This window comes from Myxine glutinosa, chromosome 4, assembly GCF_964187855.1.
Source record: "Myxine glutinosa chromosome 4, kmMyxGlut1.1, whole genome shotgun sequence".
NCBI lineage: Eukaryota > Metazoa > Chordata > Myxini > Myxiniformes > Myxinidae > Myxine > Myxine glutinosa.
This window is the reverse complement of record NC_136264.1, coordinates 176,840,737-176,861,431: the sequence shown is the minus strand read 5'-3', so window position 1 is coordinate 176,861,431 and position 20,695 is coordinate 176,840,737. Positions and strand designations below refer to the sequence as shown.

General features: G+C 43.8%; 2 protein-coding genes across 4 annotated transcripts in view; one reads left to right on the top strand and one right to left on the bottom strand.

The window, feature by feature from the left end:
- Positions 1-98: 98 nt before the first annotated feature.
- Positions 99-4,193, top strand: NDUFC1 (NADH:ubiquinone oxidoreductase subunit C1). Its single transcript, XM_068114005.2, has 3 exons — positions 99-309; positions 411-514; positions 3,884-4,193. The coding sequence occupies exons 1-3, from the start codon at positions 255-257 to the stop codon at positions 3,941-3,943; spliced, it is 219 nt and encodes a 72-aa protein (XP_067970106.1). The 5' UTR covers positions 99-254; the 3' UTR covers positions 3,944-4,193.
- Positions 4,047-20,695, bottom strand: part of MARS2 (methionyl-tRNA synthetase 2, mitochondrial) — a 28,509-nt gene continuing 11,860 nt past the window's right edge. For all 3 annotated transcript variants that reach the window (XM_078776743.1, XM_078776744.1, XM_068114002.2), the window contains 7 exons: positions 18,823-19,195; positions 14,972-15,338; positions 14,124-14,368; positions 11,436-11,640; positions 7,275-7,409; positions 6,878-7,161; positions 4,047-4,554 (listed from right to left, as the gene is read on the bottom strand). In XM_078776743.1, coding sequence (XP_078632869.1) covers positions 4,223-4,554; positions 6,878-7,161; positions 7,275-7,409; positions 11,436-11,640; positions 14,124-14,368; positions 14,972-15,338; positions 18,823-19,195 — 1,941 coding nt within the window. In that variant the 3' untranslated portion in view covers positions 4,047-4,222. The remainder of the gene's footprint in view (positions 4,555-6,877; positions 7,162-7,274; positions 7,410-11,435; positions 11,641-14,123; positions 14,369-14,971; positions 15,339-18,822; positions 19,196-20,695) is intronic.

Genomic DNA, 20,695 nt, shown 5'->3' with positions numbered 1-20,695 from the left:
GCTTTCATTCGACGACACAAAAGTTAAACTTTATTTTTCCGATTTTGCTTCAACGGAATTCGCACCACGAGCCTGTCTGCTGCCCACACTTGCCGCGTATACGTGAAAACCCGTGTACGATTGAATTGGTGTTCGATTGGCCGCGCCTGCTACGTCATCTCTAGGAATCGAGCTATCCGATTCGATTAACCCGCGCGCATTCGCTGGTCAGGCCGGGTAGTCGCTAAGCAGAGCCGATCGATTACTCCAGGGCGATGGCGTCCTCTGTCGGGGTCGTGTTATGGAGCCGCGCACACCTCTTCCGAACACGTGAATATTAATAACCGCATCGACATTGATTCGTTTTCCTTTCAGTTGTAATTTATCTGTCGATGAAATGTTGCTCATCGGCTCTTGTGTTGTCTTTCCAGAGCCTTTCCGGGGAATGTTCACCTCCAGGAAAAATGACTACAGTAAGCCCAACTGGCTGCGGGTCGGACTCGCGTTTGGGACCACGGTCGCACTGTGGGTTTCGGTGAGTGACTGAATGCGGTCTTCAATTTGATTTGATGGCCAAGACCACGTGACCCCAGCATCATGCCGTGAGTCCGGTGTTTCACAGGCCGGGGGGGAGGAGTGGAAGAGGTTCGGGGGGAGGTGTCGAAGAGGTCCGGGGGGAGGAGTCGAAGTGGTCTGGAGGGAGGAGTGGAAGAGGTCCGGGGGGAGGAGTGGAAGCGAAGGGGTCCGGGGGGAGGAGTCGAAGAGGTCCGGGGGGAAGAGTCGAAGGGGTCTGGGGGGAGGAGTCGAAGAGGTCCGGGGGGAGGAGTCGAAGAGGTCCGGGGGGAGGAGTCGAAGAGGTCCGGGGGGAGGAGTCGAAGAGGTCCGGGGGGAGGAGTCGAAGAGGTCCGGGGGGAGGAGTCGAAGAGGTCCGGGGGGAAGAATCGAAGGGGTCTGGGGGGAGGAGTCGAAGGGGTCCGGGGGGCCGGTTCGTAGGGGTCCGGGGGGAGGAGTCATCGGGGTCCAGGGGGAGGAGTCGTAGGGGTCCGGGGGGAGGAGCCGTAGGGGTCTGGGGGAGGAGTGGAGGTTGTCCGGCGGAGGGGTTGAAAGGGTCTTAAGAGTTAAGAGGAAAGTTGAAAGAGTTCTTAGATGCAATTTGAAGACGTCATAGAAGCGAAGAGGAGAACATTCATCAATGGGTGTCCCATCTGCCAGCATTCGTTGGTGGACTTCGCAAGGAGTATGCGAGTTATCGCCGGCACCCTGACCAAATTCCAAAGTCGAATGTCAGGCCTGGCCAGCCGGTTCGTGAGGATTCAGGCCAATCTTCCCCCGGCCAACCGCTCAGGTAAAGGTGGGTTAAAACTCTTATTGCACCGCCCCATGCCAAATAAATAAATAACATACCCTCCAGTGCCCGGCGATGCCACCGTGCAGCACACATGCAGAATTGGGAGGGGGAGGTGTACAATAATTGATTAATTGCTTAATTAACATAAATAATAATCGTTAAATAATTAATTGGCTAATGGCATACCTAAACGTCGTGTTTCATCCGAATCTGCAACTTTTTGAAATTAATTAAATAATTAATCGAAATGAATTAATCAATAAATTCATGAAGCAATAAATAAATTAATCAAATCAAAAATATCCTTTATAGCAAATCAAAAATTTGAATCAAATCAAATTCACTTGGTCACTGTCATGTCCGAATATCAGCTTCCTAGCTCAAAAGGTGGCTGAGATATTTCCCAGAGAAAGAAAATAAATAAGTTATTAATAATTAAAATAAATAAATAATTATCGTAAAATTATTAAATTATTAATCAATTGGCTAATAGCATACCTAAACCACCACCGTTTCATCCGAATCTGTAACTATTTTTGAAAATCAATTAATTAGTCGATTAATTAAATAATTAATCGTTTTTTTATCATTAATCAATAAAGTAAAAATTTACAGCCAAATCACTTATCACTGTCTGTCGAAATATCAGCTTCCTAGCTCAAAAGGTGTCTGGGATATTGCCCAGATGAGAAAGAAAATAAATAAATACTTTGAAGAAGAACCACCTTTCGAAGCCATTTTTCCCCGCAGAGCAGGGGTTGGCCTTCTTCGGGCACAGTGGTCCCCTTTTTGAAGCGATGCTTTATGGCCGGATGCCCTTCCTGTCGCCAACCCTATTAGTCGCCTCTTGCGACACACAGGGGATTACTAGTGAACTGGTACTCAATTTGCCGACCTCGGAAGGATGACAGGCTGAGTCAACCCCCCCTCGTGTTAATTCAGCAATCGACCGGGATTCAAACCCAGGATCCTAGGATCAAGTACTTAATTAATCGATAATAATTAATTGATTAATCAAAAAATAAAAGCATCCCCCCACCCTTGGAACCCTTCATTTTTGCCAAAGCACTTGCTCACTATTGTGCCCAAATTTCAGCTTCCTAGCTCAAAGGATGTCTGAGATATCGCCCAAACAAACAAACAAGAAGACGTCATGCAGAGCACAATACTTGCAAAAACAGGTAGTTTCCCAATTCAGCGAGACTATACAAATGCTGTTCAATTTTCAAGTCAATTGGATGAAAATTGATGGTTTTCTTTAGATGAAAATTGATGATTTTGGAAGTTTGACCTTGAGTTGACCTTTTGACCTTAAAAAAAGTTAGTTTCCCAATTCAGCGAGACTATACAAATGCTGTTCAATTTTCAAGTCAATTGGATGAAAATTGATGGTTTTCTTCAGATGAAAATTGATGATTTTGGAAGTTTGACCTTGAGTTGATCTTTTGACCTCAAATAGTTGGTTTTCCTATTTGGTGACTCAATGTGCAAATGCGGTTCAATTTCCAAGTCAATCGGATGAAAAAAGGCGATTTTAGAAATTTGACCTCCAGATGACCTTTGACCTCAAAATCAATCGGCTTCTCAATTGGGACGACCTCTACAACTTGGTGAAGTTTCGTGACGAGTGGTTTAGAATTGTGACCTGTAGGCCGGTGACAAACAGACAAACAGCCAGAATAACAAACGCAACCGACCAATATACTTGAAAAATCTTCGATTTTGCAAGTAACAAGAAAACAAGAAGCAATTGTCCCCCTTTGCAAGAAGCAAAGAAGCCCCCCCCCCCTCCCTCCCAAAATCCGTCAATATGTTTCAAGCTCAGGGAGAGACTTGTACATAATATAACATGCAGTCAAGGACATGAGTCGACATCAGCTGTGATTTTACAAAACTTATGAGAGCCGTAGGAGAGAACAGGCAAATGAACACAATATCTGTGATTTGAACCTGGGATCATAAATAACATCACGAGCTGTGTGCTGAAGCATATATTGTGAATAAAACGCCTGTATTGTCGTGGAATTTACAATTCATTCGTTTCATTTTGGATGCAATCTGTGGCTGTGGGGAACTCAGATGATGCAGTGCCCCCCTGCAAGTTTGTGCAAGAATTTCTAATTTGGCCTCTTCATGTCCTCTTCATGAAGGACACTTTATGTCCCCCAACTAATGCTGGCAGAAGGGACGCCCGGTTTAACGTCTATCCGAGGGGCACGACTTTGGTACAAACACAATTGTGCCTGCGAGACGGCAAGTTTACAGTTTGTCGCTGGGCCAAGATTCAAACCCAGACCAGACGACTTAGTATTTATAACTAAGTCAATAGTCAATATTTATAACTATAACTAACTTCAATACTAAGGCCAGTGTGCATACCTCTAAGGTCTAGGCCAACCTGCCAGCCCTGTGGAATTTACGATGCAGTACACTGAATGGCTTGTTCAAGTTGTGCTCTGTTTCTGATGTACATACCTAAAGGGCAGGGTAATGATGGTTGCATAAATCAATAAAAATGCTGTGACAGCTGTTCTAACTTATTTCCATGTTCCACAGCTTTCCATGCAGTATGACAAGGATATGAAGGAGTACAAAAGAAGAAATGGATTGTCCTGAAGATTTACCCGTTGTGTAACTTCCTGGATACGACTTCATCTGGGATTGTATTCACTGCAGTTTTCTGCACCGACTGCTTCATATAACACATTAAAGCTTGTGGAACACATTACACATTTATTTTGTTGCATTTCTTTATCAGCACAGTGGATCAAAACTCAACTTTCTGGAACAGACAAAAGCATTAACTAAACATTGACATATAAAAAGCTCATCTTTTGAAAAAGAAATACAAGAAGTATCAACGTGATTGACGATTGTCCGAATTTTTTGATTTGCTCAGCTTTGTGAATCCGCTTTTTCAGTCCTTCTGGAATGCTTAGATTTCTTGAAGTCATGCAACGACGTTACATCGTCCAGCCTGGGAAAGAGGAGGCCCGTGTCTGGTCCTAAACTTTGACCGGCGTGTGGGCATGGCCGACCGTGGTACGCATCGAAGCAGCTCAACTCCTTCCATGGGGTGTTGGGAGAGGTTCCGAGGCGTGCCAGAAGTTTCTGGGCCAGACCCGGCACGGTGGGTTGCAGCAGCACCCCACAAACCCTCAGAGTCTCCATTGCCACGTGCAGCACTGTGTCCCGCCGTGCCGCCGCCTCACGAGCACGTTCCGCGTCTACGACGGTAACAGGAATGGGAAGCATGTTGTGCAATGTATTGAAGGGGCTACTGAAATATTCTTGCACATCTTCAATGACCCCCCACATGACATCTGAGCCATTAAATTAATGTAAATTCAAAGCCCGTACGCAAGCAATACCCCTGGCGCTCACCTGGCAGAATAAACAGTATACTGCACTGACTAAAGGTATTTTAAACCAATTTCAATGTTGCTAGAATATAGGGCAACATGTAGAATCATACTAATATGATTCTACATGTGGAATCATAAGACTTTAAACAAACAAAAAAATACCTATTTTGGGGGGCAACCCCCTACCCCATATACCTCCTCAGACCCAAATTTTTCTATTGCCTTGAACAACCATTGGCACATCATGGGTGATGAAGGTTGTGGTGAAGTTTCATCGAAATTGCATGTGTAGTTTCTGAGAAGAAAGCAAATACCTATTTTGGGGGGCAACTCCCCCGTAGACCCCTAAAGGGGCAGATTTTTCTAATGCCATGAACACACTTTGGTACATCACGGGTGATGAAGGTTATGGTCAAGTTTCATCAAAATAGTGTTTGTAGTTTGAGGAAAAAGCAAATATCTATTTTGTGGGGTCAAACCTGGATCCACTTTGACCCCCGGTAAACCCCTTAACCCCGATTTTTTAAATGCCGTGAACAAACCTTAGTCACAACACAACAGATATCATTGGTGCCAAGTTTGGTCACAATCCGTTCAGCGGTTTTGGAGAAGTTGTAAGTGTTACAGACGGACTGATGACGCGCCATGGCATAAGCTCCCATGCACTTCGTTCCAGGTGAGCTAAAAATGAAGATGTTATCTTATAAAGACTTTCAAGTGTGTGTTCGTGCGTTTGTACGTTATTCTTTCCCGGCTGAACCGTAGCACCTATAAATGTATCTGTCTGTAAGGTTCTGATGTCTGAAAGTCATGGGAAAAACGGCTCGGCCAATCTCCATCAAATTTTGCAAAAGGGCTAGGGGGATCCCAGTGTCAGGTCTTGGACACATAAAAAGACAACCCCCCACCCCCCACCTTAAGGGTCAAAAGCCTACTTATGATCTCCAAGTGTATAAATGGGCCAATCCACGTACAATTTTGCATATATGGCGGCTGGTGGGGGTATCCAGGGCCATGTCACGGGTACCTTCCCCAACCTACTCCTCCCCCCCCCCCCCCACCTCCCAAAAAGCAATTCTCCATATGTTTGTATGTGTACAATGTACATCCAAAAATCATAGAAGAATAACTGCTGAGCCAATCTTCATCAAATTTTGCATCCATGCTGTGTCTGGTCCGAAACCACCAGGGAGGTGACCAAGTACCCTGGGTCAGGTCGGGCACAACTCCTTCCTCACCCCCCCTCTCCGCAAGGCAATTCTGTATATGTATGCATTTGTCCGTTTGAAAAAAATCAAGAAACTAATCTCAAACAAGGAAATAATGGCATTTGGTCCATCATTGTTGTGGTGCACTCTCAGATTGTTAGTTTTAAACATCAATCTTCTTGATGGTTTACTAAAGTTTAAGTAACCTGATCTTGATCAGGTGACCCAGCTTTGGTGGGGTACCAGGCACTGCATGGGGACAAAGACCCATTGAAAATTTCTTTGAAATAATTTAAGTCTTACAAATATTTTCAAGCGTTTTCGTGTACGTTATTCTTTCACGACTGAACCGGAGCACTTAGAGGCCCCAACTTTTGGGTGTCAGTACTTCAGAATCTGGGCAAGGTTTTAAGCTACCACAATTTGGCCTTGACATCCGTTTTGAGGCCAAAGGCCACTATACAATGTATATTGGGATGTAGGATCAGGCAGCACTGCCGCCGGTCCTAACCCTAAAAGGCAACAACCATGAGGTCAATAACTCCATAGCTTTTCAATCTCCAACACATCCCGAAACCACCGCCGAGAAAAGTTCATCCAGCCAAGCCGGGTACTACCGGGTATTCCTCTAGTCTACAATAATTATAAGTCGAAACAAGATACCGAATAGGTTTATGACCCGTCAGATGATCGTCTTGTGATTTTTAACATTTAAGGTGGTACACATAAAACTTGAGGACTGGAACTACACCGTACTTTATCAGCTATCCATTTCAACTACATGGCGAAACGAACCAAACTAGTATTGAAACATTCTGGACGAAAAGAAAGAGATTTACCTCCCTCTTTAAACCCTACTGTCCCCTAATAACCAAACTGTAGTCCTTACCTACTCCCATGGCATTTTGTGTAACACGGACTCCAGACTTACACCTACTATGTTTTGCTTCTGTTGCTTGATCGCTGTGCAGACTTACCACTGTGCATAATCGGTAGCTTCCAAGGTTGTTTGTGTTGCACAAAGGCGTTTGCTTGATGCAAACAAGCCATGATGGCTTCCAGTGCTCGATACACTCTGGCATTCTCAAAGTGCTTTTGAACAAGGGCTGGTAATGCCTCTACAGTTGTGATTAACTCGTAGTCTGCACTGGTCAGCAGGTCTGTAGCCGGGGTCACGTTGGATGTAGTACTGGCTTTTGGAAAGAGTGATGAATCGAAAGGAGGGAAAATCTGTTTCGGGTTTAAGCTTTTTGCCACACACCTGTTGGAAAATTCATTATTAAAATGTGTCAAAATTAAAGGACTTTTCAATAGGGTGGGTGGGTGGGTGAGGAGAGCCTCATATGGCTGCAAAGTAATCCCAAACCATTGTACCTGTTCAGAAGACCTCCCAATGTGCCTGCTAACTCGGCATGAAGTAGCTTCGTTATCTTACTCTGGTAGTAATCGCCATCTGATTCTGGGACACCTTGCCGGAGCAAAAAGTATCGCATCCCGTCACTGGTGTACCTATTGCAAGAAGCTGATGATTAGAAACAAATTCTTTGAATAAAAATTAAAAGCATGCTGCCAAATCGCTCACATGCGCTTCATTTAAATTTATGGGTAGTGAGAATACTTATGACACACAGCATCTTACTTATGACACAAAAGTGCGTATTAGTGAGTGTACTTGAGGAACGTGAATGAAATGAACAATGATTGGCATTCAAGAAAGTTCTACAAATGAGATAAAATATTACAACATGCCAAAGTTTTTTTTTTTTTAATATCTCTCATTCACAAGTAATATTGTGTGTCGTTGGTTGTTATCTGCATATCCGCGTTTCAGAAGGTGTAACAGAGCCCTCCCAGGTCTCGAAGTGTCCACTTACGTATATTTTTACGTGTGTGTGTGTGTGTGTGTGTGTGTGTGTGTGTGTGTGTGTGTGTGTGTGTGCGCGCGCGCGCGTGTGCGCATGTGATTTGCTGTTGCCGGTTGCTATCTCCACATGTGAGTGGGTTTCAGGAGGTGGAATGGAGACGTCCAAGGTTTCAAAGTATCCACCTCCATTAGCATGCATACGTGGCGTCACCGGATACCACCTCAACACTTGGGCCTCAGAATGTGGAATGGAGCCCTTCCACTCTTCCCAGAGCTAGCTGTCCTACCAAACTGAGCAACCGGGCAAGAAGGACCTTAGTCAGGGAGGTGACCAAGAACCCAATGACCACTCTGACAGAACTACAGAGTTCCTTGGCTGAGATGGGTGGGACAACCTGCTGGAAGGACAACAGTCTCTGCAGCACTTCACAAATCTAGGATTTATGGGAGAGTGGCCAGACGGAAGTAACTCCTGAGAAAAAGGTACATGACAGGATGGTAAGGGTTTGCAAAAAGACATGAAAGAGTCAGAGCATGAGACAAAAGATTCTGTCTTCTCATGAGATGAAAATTGAATGGCCTGAATGCAAAGCACTATGTCTGGCAGAACCCGAACACAGCTCATCATCCATCCATCCCTACCATGAACCATGGTGTTGGCAGCATCATGCTCAGGGGGATGCTTTTCAGTGGCAGGGACAGGGAGACTTGTAAGGATAGAGGGAGTAATGAATGGAGGTAACCCCCCATGACTGTCAGCGTCTTGCACCCTGTCGGCAATCGTCTGCATGTCCTACAGCACCTCACTAAGGAACTTGACCATGAGGTTGGACCTTGGCACTTCTTCCTCCTAATCACTGCCCGCCTCGTTCTCAAAAACCTTGGTAATGGCCTCCATCTCCTCCTCGGTGAGTTCGTCACCATGCGAGGTGATAAGATCTTCCAACTCCTCAGGCTGCATATCGTAAAATCCTTCCCCCATCTCATCTGCCGTGTCAACCCATCAATTTCATGCCTTTCCTCCGTATTGTCAGGAAAGCTTGTGAAGTTCTTCACTGCTTGTGGCCACAGATTGTGCCAGCACGCGCTGATGATGGGGGCTCTCACCTCATCCAGCGACTCCTTGATGGCGCTGATGCAGTGGGAAATGTTGAACTCTTTCCACCATTGCCCGACGGTGAACCCTGCGTCCGAATCCATCACATAAAAAAAGCATTGAAAGGTGCGGCAGGTGTAATACGTTTTAAACATGGAGACTACACCTTGGTCGAGTGGCTGGATCAGGAGGGTTGTGTTGGGCAGTATTAAGATCACCTCGATGTTTGGATCAGCCACGTCCAGATCCGCAGGGTGGCCAGGAGCATTGTCCATGAGCAGGAGAACCTTGACCACAAGGTTCTTTCTGCCAGGTACCTCTCCTCTCCAGTATTTGTAGAATTTCAACAAAAGCACATCACTGTTCATATCGGTAAATATTATTCCATCGTGTTTGGGAAAATTGGAAAAACAATATAGCCTATTTTACTCCCAGGGGTCCCAGGAATACCCACCCAAAATATCGTTGCGATCGGTTGAGCCGTTTTTGCGGTACCTTCGAACGGACGGACGGACATTTGGTGAATTATAGTAAGATAGATGCGGTGAAGTGTTTTCATTCTGTACAGTATCTCATGGGGGATTGACGTGCTACGCAGCTGGTGGAACATCCAGTGAAGCTCACTTATGGCATGGCTAAAATATTTTTATGTGGCCGCAAAAAGCCGTAAAAATGCAAAGCACTCAGCCACGAATAGAGAAGCAGGTCATGTGGTAGATGCGATGAAGTGTTTTTCATTCTGTACAGTAGCTCGCGGAGGTTGATGTGATACGCAGCTGGTGGGGCATCCCACAAAGCTATGTTCACAGTTTGAATGGTAGAACATCCCACAAAGCTCGCTTAGAGTGTGGCTAAAATATTTTTATGTGGCTGTGAATGTAAAAGCAGGTCATGCGGTAGATGCGATGAAGCATTTTCATTGTGTAACAGCTCGGATGATGCCGTACGGAGCAGCTGCTAATTGCACTAATAAATGCGGTGAAGTGTTTTCATTCTGTACAATAACTCGTGGGGGATGATGTGATATGCAGCTGGTGGGACGTCCCGCAAAGCTCGCTTATAGTGCGGCTAAAAATATTTATATGTGGCCGTGAAAAGCCATGAAAACACAAAGCACACGTCCGCGAATGTAGAAGCAGGTCATGCTCACGGCTGGAATGTATGTTTTTGCATACATCCAGCTGTTTTGTGAGTGGCTGGTGAAGGATGGGTTTTAGAACCGTCATGTTCTCGGCTCGTGAAAAAAAAATTTACACCCACGAAAAACCGCGAATACGCGTGACACAGAGCCACGAGTGTAGAAGCAAGTTGCAGTTTATCAACCGCGAATATGCAGAACCTGCGAATGTCGGACCCCGCTATTCGTGGTTCCACTATTCGTGGGTTCCGCATATTTGTAGGTGATAAAATGCGACCTGTTTCTCTATTCGCGGAAGTGTCCTGCAAATTCGCAGTTTTTTTTCCTATTCATGGCCATATTCCGCAAATTCATGTTGTTTGTTTTCCTATTTGTGGGCATGGTCCACAAATTCGCAATGTTTTTCCGATTCATGGCCCTGGTCCATGAATTCGCGGATTTTTGTTGACATTCGTGGGTTTTGCCTCACCATTCGCGGATTTTGCCTTGCCATTCACGATTTTTTTTTTTTTTTTTTTTGTATACTGAATCGAGGCTCGTGAAAAAGCTAACATTTACTTCACAAACAAATCGACCAGACAAACAAAATACACAAAAAGAGGGAGCGGAAGACAAGATGGGGAGAAAAGGGGAAGCACACAAACACAACATCCGAGAGCAGGGAGATGTGTGGAAGGGAGAGGGCCCGGGGGGAGGAGGCATGGGAAGGGGGGGGGGGGGGGGGAGGGAGAAGTATAAAGCACAAGGACACCAAGGACTTCCAGGACAGAAGTTGGTATTTCAAAAAGGGGAATTGGGGTGAAATTAGCGGGGGTAGAAAAGATCAAGGTTTTGGATGGGGGAAGATAAGAGATGGTGGTGAACAGCTGTTTTAAAGACTTGGAGGGTGGAGTGGGATTGAAGAAAGTGAGGGAGTTTGTTCCAGAGGCGGGAGAAAAGAGGAATGAAGGAGTGAAGGTGAGCAAAGAGTCTTGATTTTGGCAGTTTGACCATAAGAGGGTTGCAGGCAGATCTTGTGCGACCTGTAGGAATATTTGCGGGACAGAGCCCAGAGAGAGCTGGGGGGGGCAAGGCCAGAGAGGAGTCGGTAGAAGACGGAAAGGTAACGGAAAGGTAACGTAACGGAAAGGTAACGGAAAGGTAACGGAAAGGTAGAAGACGGAAAAGAGAAATTTGTGAGAAATATCACAAAACAGTGGCAGAAAGAGAAAATGTTGAATTGGTATCGTTTAGAAGTCTGGAAGAAAGGACAGGATAGGATAGGTAACGGGTATTATTTCAAAACAAGAATCAATGTTATCAGTAAAAGCAAAATGGATAATCATGAGTTATAGTGTAATATAGATTTAGTTAATATAAATATCCTAAAATTGCAGTATTCCATTTTTATTACAGTTAAATTTCATGTTTGTATTGAAAATTAAGTTACAAACTCACCGTTGCAGTTCTTCTTCCAGATTCACGGAGTTTCCCAGACTTTTGGACATTTTGCATCCATCTACCGTCCAGTGAGAATGTACCAATAGCTGCCGTGGGAGTTCCAGTCCAGCTGCCATGAGGAAAGCTGGCCAGTATATAGCATGAAATTTGAGAATATCTTTCCCTAGCACATGCACATCACATGGCCACCACTTTTTGTAACCTGGAGGGGTGTCATCAACATACAAACTGCATTAAATAAGACATTTTTCATCGTTATTTTTTTACTGAGGTAAGGTGATGTATTATTCCATAGGATTTGCATTATACAGAAAAGTACAAAATTCAATTGAAATGAAATAAAGATATTAAATGTTGTAGAAACAAACTTTTTTGGAGGTTTACCACTCTTAAACCACCTTATGACATCCTTACAAACACTTGGTTTCCTGTTTGGAATGATTTTCCATTTTGTTTGACTGCCAGACAGGCAGGCAGAGTAAAAAAAAAAAAAAAAAATCTCATTCCTCTCTGCACATGTGCGACCGGGACAAATTCAGAGGCAATGTACTGCTTAACTACAGGTTCGTTTTCCGACTCATATTCAAATTTGTGTTCAAAATATAACATTCATTTGAAATCTAGTTGTTCCTCGAAAATAAACGGATGTTTATAGACAGACAAACAGCATGAACTAATTGTTTAATCCCACTTTTCACTTCACGCGTGTAGGGTAATGCTCAGTATATTGATGTAATTTGTACTGATGGAAGAATGTGTATGGAATTATTACCCTGCGCTCGCGAAGCAAAAAGCAGGGTTAGGCATTCGGTTACGTACATACACGTATAGTACGTGTGGCCTGCGTGTCTGCATTTTTTAAATTCATTTTCTCAGCAACCGCTGGTCCGATTGACACGAAATTTTACCATAGGAGCGCCTCCGCCGATAGAATTATTATGATGTCACAGGTCACGTGGTATGGACGCCATCTTGGAAAAACGTTACACCTCTATCTATCTATAATTCCAGTAATCTCTGTACGTTTGTACGTTTGTACGTTTGTCTGTCTGTGACCGCTGTTTCTCGACAACCACGGGTCCGATATACTTTTAACTTGCCAGGTATATTGCTGGGGACCCGAGGATGTGCCTTTTCAAGGTTTCATATTAATCGGACAATTACTTACCGAGCTATGTCCAAAAAACGATTCAACCAATCAGAGAGCAGCGAACGATCGCGTGTGCCGAACGTGGCGGGCACACTCTGCCTCGGATGGCACATTTGAGAGCGTATTCATTTATTTCACGTTTGCAAACTATGTTGGCGTTAAACTATGTTTTACAACTAATAAAAACGAATTTGCGATTCATTCACTTTCCTGCGCGTTTGTGTACGCGATGGCGATTTCTTTACCAAACTCCGGAAGCCGTTCGCTTTGGACCGAACCATTGCATGTAAATAGAGGGGGGGGGATTGTCACCACTCGCAAGCCGTTCGCTTTGGACCAAACCATTTCATGTAAATAGAGGGGGGGGATATAATTTTAGATATAGATATAGTACGGGCATGCCCTAGTATCTCCAAAACCGCTCAATGGAAAAAAATGAACCATGGTTCATTGTCAAGTACTCCCCATGGGGAATAAGATATGTTAATGATGATGTCATTGGTACCTTAAATATGACATCATAATTCGACAAGTACAACGCTTGAGCCAATCAATGATTTTTTTCTCTGCATTGTTGGTTCGACCGACACTAAATTTTTATACGAGTGCCTCCGCCTGCAGAAAATTTTATTCATAATTATGACGTTATAGGTCACCTGGTACGGATGCCATCTTGGAAAAACGTTACACCTCTATATCTCCGAAACCACTCAATGGAAAAAATTGAAACAGGCTCATTGTCAAGTACTCCCCATGGGGAATAAGTGTTGTTAACGATGACGTCATAATTCGACAGGGACAACTCTTAGTCTGATAAGTTTGAAATTTATTGAGCGTGAGCTACACAATTATATTGGAGAATATAAATTTATGATGTCATCGCTCATGTGGTCTGGCAGCCATATTGGATCAAAGATATTTTTTTTAAACCTCAAAAACAGAAGAGTTGGCTCGCACCAAGTTGACTGTGCAGGGTAAGTATCCTATGAATACCATCTAGTTAAGTATGTATTATAATTTATACCAGATGATTTCACTAGTAGCATAATGGCACTCATGAATACATTTATAATAGCATGATAATGCTGAGTTTCGACCTCTTTGGTGTTCCCATCTGATAACATAGTTCATGATGCTGGGATCCCAGGTTCAAATCCATGCTCTATAAATGTCTCGTGTTTCCTCACGTCTTTGTCCTGCTTGTATGTGATGTGGGTAAAAGCTTTTCCCTGAGATTTAGATGACTAAAAATATTCTTTCCTATACTGTACGTTCATATATCAAGTACTGTGATTCGTCCATTGATTACCAATGCCCTTGTAATTCATGCAATAGTACGATGACGTCACATAACACCTTTGTCATGTATGTTGGGTATGATATGCCTTAGATCAATGTAAAAAAAAAATGTATACGCAAAGAAAGAAACAAGCAAGCAAATAAATAAATATAATGTTAGTAGCATGCTTGCCTTGCCTATTATCATTGCATGTCATACAAAGACAACCAACTGACGACATGATGCTCTTACATGCCTGATGCGGGGTAACCTGTCACAGTGAGATAGTTGACGAGTGCATCTAGCCAGACATATATGGTCTGTGTAGGGTCATTTGGCACAGCAATCCCCCAGGACAGACGGCTGCGATCCCTGGAGATGGAGAGGTCATTGAGGCCTTCTCGGATCCATGTCAGGGCAAAACGACGAAACTTTTCTGGACGAATCGGTGGCGGGGAGGACTCAAGCCATGCCTCAAGTCGAGGTCCAAACTCTGACAGCCTGATCACACGTACATTTAATGGAAAGTATCAGGAAGTAAACTACAAATTCAGCTGAAATCATACACAAATACACACAATAAAGCCAAGAGAAGCAATAACCAGATTTTGCCAGAATCCCAAGGTGAAGTTTATCAATTGAATGAATTATGTTAATCAAATACCCCGTGACAAAGTATCTTTAATAAAACAATTCCTCAGTCTCAATTAATTTCACTTTAAAATCTAGTTTTGATACAAGGGACCATCTATTTATTACATATTCAAATATGAGGAATGCCACCCTCCTTTCCCCTCACACATGCCCAATTGCCCATTCCCTTTCTCCGATCTCAACAATATTCCATTCTCTCTGGACTTCCTTACCCTCCTTCCTCCCTCTTTCTTCTCTTCCTGTTCTCAAATTTATATTCTTATTTTATTCTTCTCCACCGCCCCTTCCCCCAAAACATACATATGACCCCAAAGAGTTTGAGGGCATAATTCCAGAGCTCTGCATTCAGAAGAAGACTGGGCCATTATATATCCATACATTATTTAGCTCTACTAATATCGAATAAGATGTTTCCAGAGGTACCACAAAAAAGCAAAATTGAACAAAGACCTAAACATGTAGTTGTCTTCTCCAATCCAATCCACAGGCTGGCCACTCTCGATGGACACCGTGATGTTATTTCTGTGATCGCCGCTTTGTTTAACTTGATCTTTCGTCAGGAATGCCTCGTCAGCACTTGAATACCATCCCTCGTAGTGCCCACGGTAGATGTGACCACCGTGAAGTAGGGTCTGCCAAAAATGCTGGACGGCTCGGATGTGCCGTTCCTCAGTAGTGCGCACAAAGTCTGTTGCAGCCACATTGGCATGCTGGAATAGAGCTGCAAATTGGGCGGATATGGCAGCACAATGATCAGAGGGGCTTCGGCCCATTTGCTTGGCCGCTCGTTGGATTTTAATGCCATGTTCATCTGTACCTAAAGGATGGAGAGAAAGAATGATCGGGCATTATTAACATAGCTGTGAATGCAGGAGCAATGACTTGGAGGAACAAAAGGGATGAGGTTAAGGCAGGAACTTGGATTTTTTTTTTTTAGCCAGGGTGCCGGCGATAGCCTGCATACTCTTCACGAAGGACACCAGAGGATCTTTAACATCCACCAACTAATGTCAGCAGACAGGATGCTCAGTTTAACGTCCATCTGTGGACGGCACACACATTTATTAATCATCCTGCCTGTGAAACACCAGAATGACAGTTTATAGCTGGGTCAGCATTTAAACCCAGGCTAGACAGCTTCGAGGCGAGTGTGCGTACCATCTAGGCCATCCTGCCGGCACTAATAGAAAACCTGCTCGAGTAAAACTACATGCATTCTTATGCAAATGCAGAACAAGTTAATGGTGTACATGATGTTTGCGTCTTAAATGGGCATTTACATATAGCAAGTTATGCGATTAGTCATGTGACCTGATTTTTGTGGGCACATCATCACACATTCAGTTTTGACAGTATAGTAGGAGAGGGAATTCATTATTATTGGTTGAATGTTGATGTACAGGGTGTTTCAAAAGGTGGACTATTTGAGCAGCCTGATATTTTGTCGTTTCTATTGCTATAAACTTCTCTCTTTCAGGTTATGGTGGTGGTGTGCCATTTCTAACAAGAAAACACCAACTATGGTGTTCACAGTGGATCAGAAAGAGAAAATCGTGACTTTGTGGTTTGAGACGCAATCCTACGTGCAGGTGCGCCGACAATACTGTCAGAATTACAATGTTCACACCCGTAATGGACCTTATAATGGGAGCATTCCGCGGTTTGTGGATCACTTCCAAGCACATGGAAGCATGAAAAATCAAAATAAAAGCAACAGTGGTCGCCCACCAAGTGTTACCAAGGACCAACGGAACATTGACCTTGTGAGAGATTCTGCTATTGAAAGTCCTAAGAAATCCCACCGTCGGTGTCCGAGAACTGGTGATCTTAGCCTCATCTGTGTGGCGCATTCTCACTTCTGAACTCAAGCTCTACCCCTACATCATATCTGTAAGGCATAAACTATCTCTGAATGACATGGCAAGACGAGTAGCAATGTGTGATTGGTTCAATGACCAAATGGAAAGACATCCAAATTGGATCAACCTCTTGTGGTTCAGTGATAAAGCACACTTCCATTTGAATGGGGCTATCAACAATCACAACAACATCTTCTGGGTTGCTGAACCACCTGAGGAAGTGTCTGAGATGGCTCAGAAGGGCCACAAGTCCACTTACTTCCGTATATCAAATGCCACATGGGGTATGCTGGGACCGTATTGGTTTGAGGATGCCAATGGTAAGACAGCGACAGTCAACAGCGAGTGGTACCGCGAGATCTTATGTCGATTCCACGCTAATCTCGCTCAACTTCCGTCTCCAAACCAACTCAGACTTGCATGGTTCATGCAGGACGGTGCCCAACCGCACACTGCAGGTGAAACCATCGACTTGCTCCACCAGCTGTTTGGAAATCGTGAGTGGGCGCACCACAGCCCGGATGGATTTTTTTATTTTCGGGTGCTACCACAGGTCAAGTTTATGCAAACAAACCTCAAACCCTGGCTGTCCTGAATCAGGAGGTGGAGGACAACAATCAGGCTACCACTCCAGCCACTTGCAGATGAGTTGTGGAGAATTTCGGGTTTAGGATCAAAGCCTATTTGAACAGAGGCGGAGCACACGTTGAAAATGTCAATTACAAGCTGAACAAGCATTCTGAGTATTGCGCTGCAATACATGTCCCCTACCGGCAGTCTGTCGTCCGGAAAACTGTTGGGGAAATTACCAATGGTTATTTACCCACAGGTTCTGAATCGTTCCCAATCGCTAATTACCTCAGGTCGGACTCACCTGTGATTCGCACTCGGGACTTAGATTTATACACCTTGCAGACAGGTCAGCAGAAGCACGAGAAAATAAGTTGTTGATAAAGAACCTTTCGAGTCGCTAAATATCAGTAATTTATTATATTTTCCGGTTCACGATCAATGATCGATGTGTATATATATGTTGCTCGGCTTGGCTCCGCCCCTCCGGAAAACGCACGATGTGTCACGCTGTTGACGTTCGCGAGACGAGGCTGAGGACGCGCGGTGCGGCTTGAGGAGAACTGTAGAATAAACAAGAGATATCCATTTTTTTTATTTTATATTTTCGTTTAATTAACGATATCTGCCAAACCACGTGCCCTATCGCAAATTCCAAAAGGAAATTTTAGTAGACCGACATGCTGAACAGATCTGTGAAGTTTCCCCTCGATTGGATCAAAAATGAGGGAGGGGCTCGGTTTTAAAGGTTCATGCTTAAAAACGTCATAACTCTGAAACCATGTGACGCATGACGTCGTGCTCACTGACTTTTTTGTTCGTCATGGGTATGCGATTGCCTGCAAAGTTTGGCCTCGATCTGTTCAGCCATTGCAGAGAAAAAGGGGTTTTTGTGTTTTCACGAAAAACAATATGGCGGCCGAACCACGTGACCTGTGACGTCATAATTACCATTAAAATATTCTACAGATCGAGTCCCCCCTACGTTGAAAATTTGATCTCAATCGGTCCTATTATTGCAGAGAAAATCTTTTTTAAAGGAAATTAAAACTTAAAATGGCACTGAGTTAAGGATCATCAGAATTATCAGAATTCCCAAAGTTCAAAGTGCCATAACTTTGTCAAAAATGATCGAAACGTCGTGAAGTTCGAACTCGATCTGTAACTTGTCATGAGGAAATCATGTGCCAAGTTTGAAATCATTAGCATGAAGCGTTTAGAAAAAAAGTCCGGAAAACTGTTCTTTGCGTGACGGACTGACGGACTGACAGACTGACGGACGGACGGACGGCGTGCAAACCTATAGTCCCCTCCGGTGTACACCCGTAGGGGACTAATAACGAGTGATTTCAAAATGGCATGGTGTATAATTTCCATCAAGGTATCACTGAACTTGCTACCTTTTGTAATTTTTCTACAATAAAACGTTCAAATAGGCCACTTTTTTTGAAACACCCTGTATATAAAACCAAACTATGAAAACAATGTTTTGTTTCTCAATTGGTGGAAAACATTGATAGCAAATCACTTGTGCCTGTTTGCGAGTGCAAATGGATACGATCAATTAGTCGTTTCAAAATGAGGAGTGTATGCAAAACAAAATGTATATGGGTTTTGTAAGTCTCCACCAAAGTAATTTGTGGTTAAAAAATATAAATCATTTTCAGTCGGACCTTTCATCCTCTATCACAATAAATTCCATAATTTTGAAGCACGATCAATCTCTTTTATTGCTTTTGATGCATACCATTTAAATATAATCTCTCATGAACTAGCCAAAGGAGTGGGTTGACAAGGAAGAGTTAAGCATGATTGGGTAAGTGTATTGAAGAGCAATGGAAGAGTGGGCTGCAATTCCAAAACAAGTCTGACCTGTGGATAGTTTGCCTTGAAGTCCACACAGAGAATGCTGGCGGTGCAGACAGTCTGCCAATGCCACAGAATACAAATGCCCAATGTGTGGCTCTGCATTCACGTAGAAGATAGGTGTGCTGATGAAGAATCCACGAACATCCTGATCCCCATTATCAGAACAATCGGATCCGTTGGCAGAAGCGAATTCTCTAGGACCAGCAGATCTACCAAAACCAGTTGGGTTAGAGGTCCATCGGTTTAGTTTCCCGATTGCCTGTTGCTGCAACCCACGTATTTTGGGCACGATCTGTCCACGGGTCAAGCACTTCCATTTTGCAAAAACTGTAGCAACAGTACAAAATGGCCGTAAAGCCATTGAGACGAAATCAACCTAGAGGCAAATAAGAACAGGGTTACAAAAAGTTTGTGAAAAGGATAATTCTACAATGGTGGCATGGCATTGCATGCTAGACAAGAAAGAGCAATCAGGGATTGCAGACCCTCACCAGGATGTGTTTGTAGTTTGTGTGGTATATTGATGACATCAATTCAATATGGCTGTTGAACCACGTGACCAATGATGTCATTATTGAAAACTTGACAACAGATATAAATTGAAAACTCACATGGCTGGAGAAGATAATATAGTAGAGTTTCTTCTTCTTCAAACAATAACAACTTCTGACTGCCAGACCGTAAGACCAATCATATTGAAATTTTCAACATGTGTTCCGCTTTACGACTACTAGTGGATTTTTTTCAATCTACTACTACTACTTCAAAGTATCACATCGATCAATGAAGCGGTTCAAGAGATATAATTTAAATATAGATTTTCGTTCAATCTAACATGGCCACCAGACCATGTGACATATGAATTATTCAAGGGCAGCATGGTATACGCAAGGCATGGGGAACATATATGTGAAGTTTCCATTCGATCTGTTTGGCCGTTCTGAAGGAGTGACTTTTTAAAGTTCTATTCTTCAAGAAATCATAGCCGCCAAATCATGTGACCTATGACATCATGGTCACTGAACTTTTTGTTCACCATGGGTATGCGATCATGCATGTAATGTTTTGCCTCGATCTGTTTAGCCATTTCGGAGAAAAGTGTTTTTGGTGGTTTTTAAGGCTTGTTATTTTTTTTTTGTATACAAGATCGAGGCTCGTGAAAGAGCAAACATTAATCACACAAAAAGTCAAACCGACACAAACCGACACATAAAACACAAAATAAGGGGAGCGGTAGACAAGATGGGGAGAGAGGGGGAAGGACACAAACACAACATTTGAGACCAGGGATATCGAGAGAACTGTGGGAGGGAGAGGGCTTGGGGGGAGGTGGGAGAGGTATAAAACATATGTACACTGCAAGGACTTCCAGGAAAGAAGTTGGAATTTCAAAAAAGTGTATCTGGAGTGAATTAGCGGGGGTAGAAAAGATCAAGGTTTTGGATGGGGGAAGATAAGAGATGGTGGTGAACAGCTGTTTTAAAGACCTGGAGGGAGGAGTGGGATTGAAGGGAGTGGGGGAGTTTGTTCCAGAGGCGGGAGAAAAGGGGAAAGAAAGAGTGAAGGTGAGCAGAAAGCCTTGATTTTGGCAGATAAACCATAAGGGGGTTGCTGGCAGATCTTGTGCGACCTGCAGGAATATTTGGGGGACAGGGCACAGAGAGAGCTGGGGGAACAAGGCCGGAGAGGAGTCGGTAGAAGACAGAAAGACCACCAGCCTGCCTGTGGTGAGTGAGTGAAAGGCCCTCGGAGTTAGCTTCATCGCAGAAGATTCCAATGATTCTGAAAGCTTTGGCTTCAACAGCGTGAAGCCGAGTTAGGTGTGAGGCAGGAGCACCGGCCCAGAGGGGGGAACAGTATTCCATCGAGCTGCGGA

Excerpts from the sequence above, each read along its gene's own strand:
- NDUFC1 (XM_068114005.2), top strand. The coding sequence starts at position 255 with ATGGCGTCCTCTGTCGGGGTCGTGTTATGGAGCCGCGCACACCTCTTC. Across the intron at positions 310-410 it reads CGCACACCTCTTCCGAACAC|AGCCTTTCCGGGGAATGTTC; the intron begins GTGAATATTAAT and ends TTGTCTTTCCAG. Across the intron at positions 515-3,883 it reads CGGTCGCACTGTGGGTTTCG|CTTTCCATGCAGTATGACAA; the intron begins GTGAGTGACTGA and ends CATGTTCCACAG.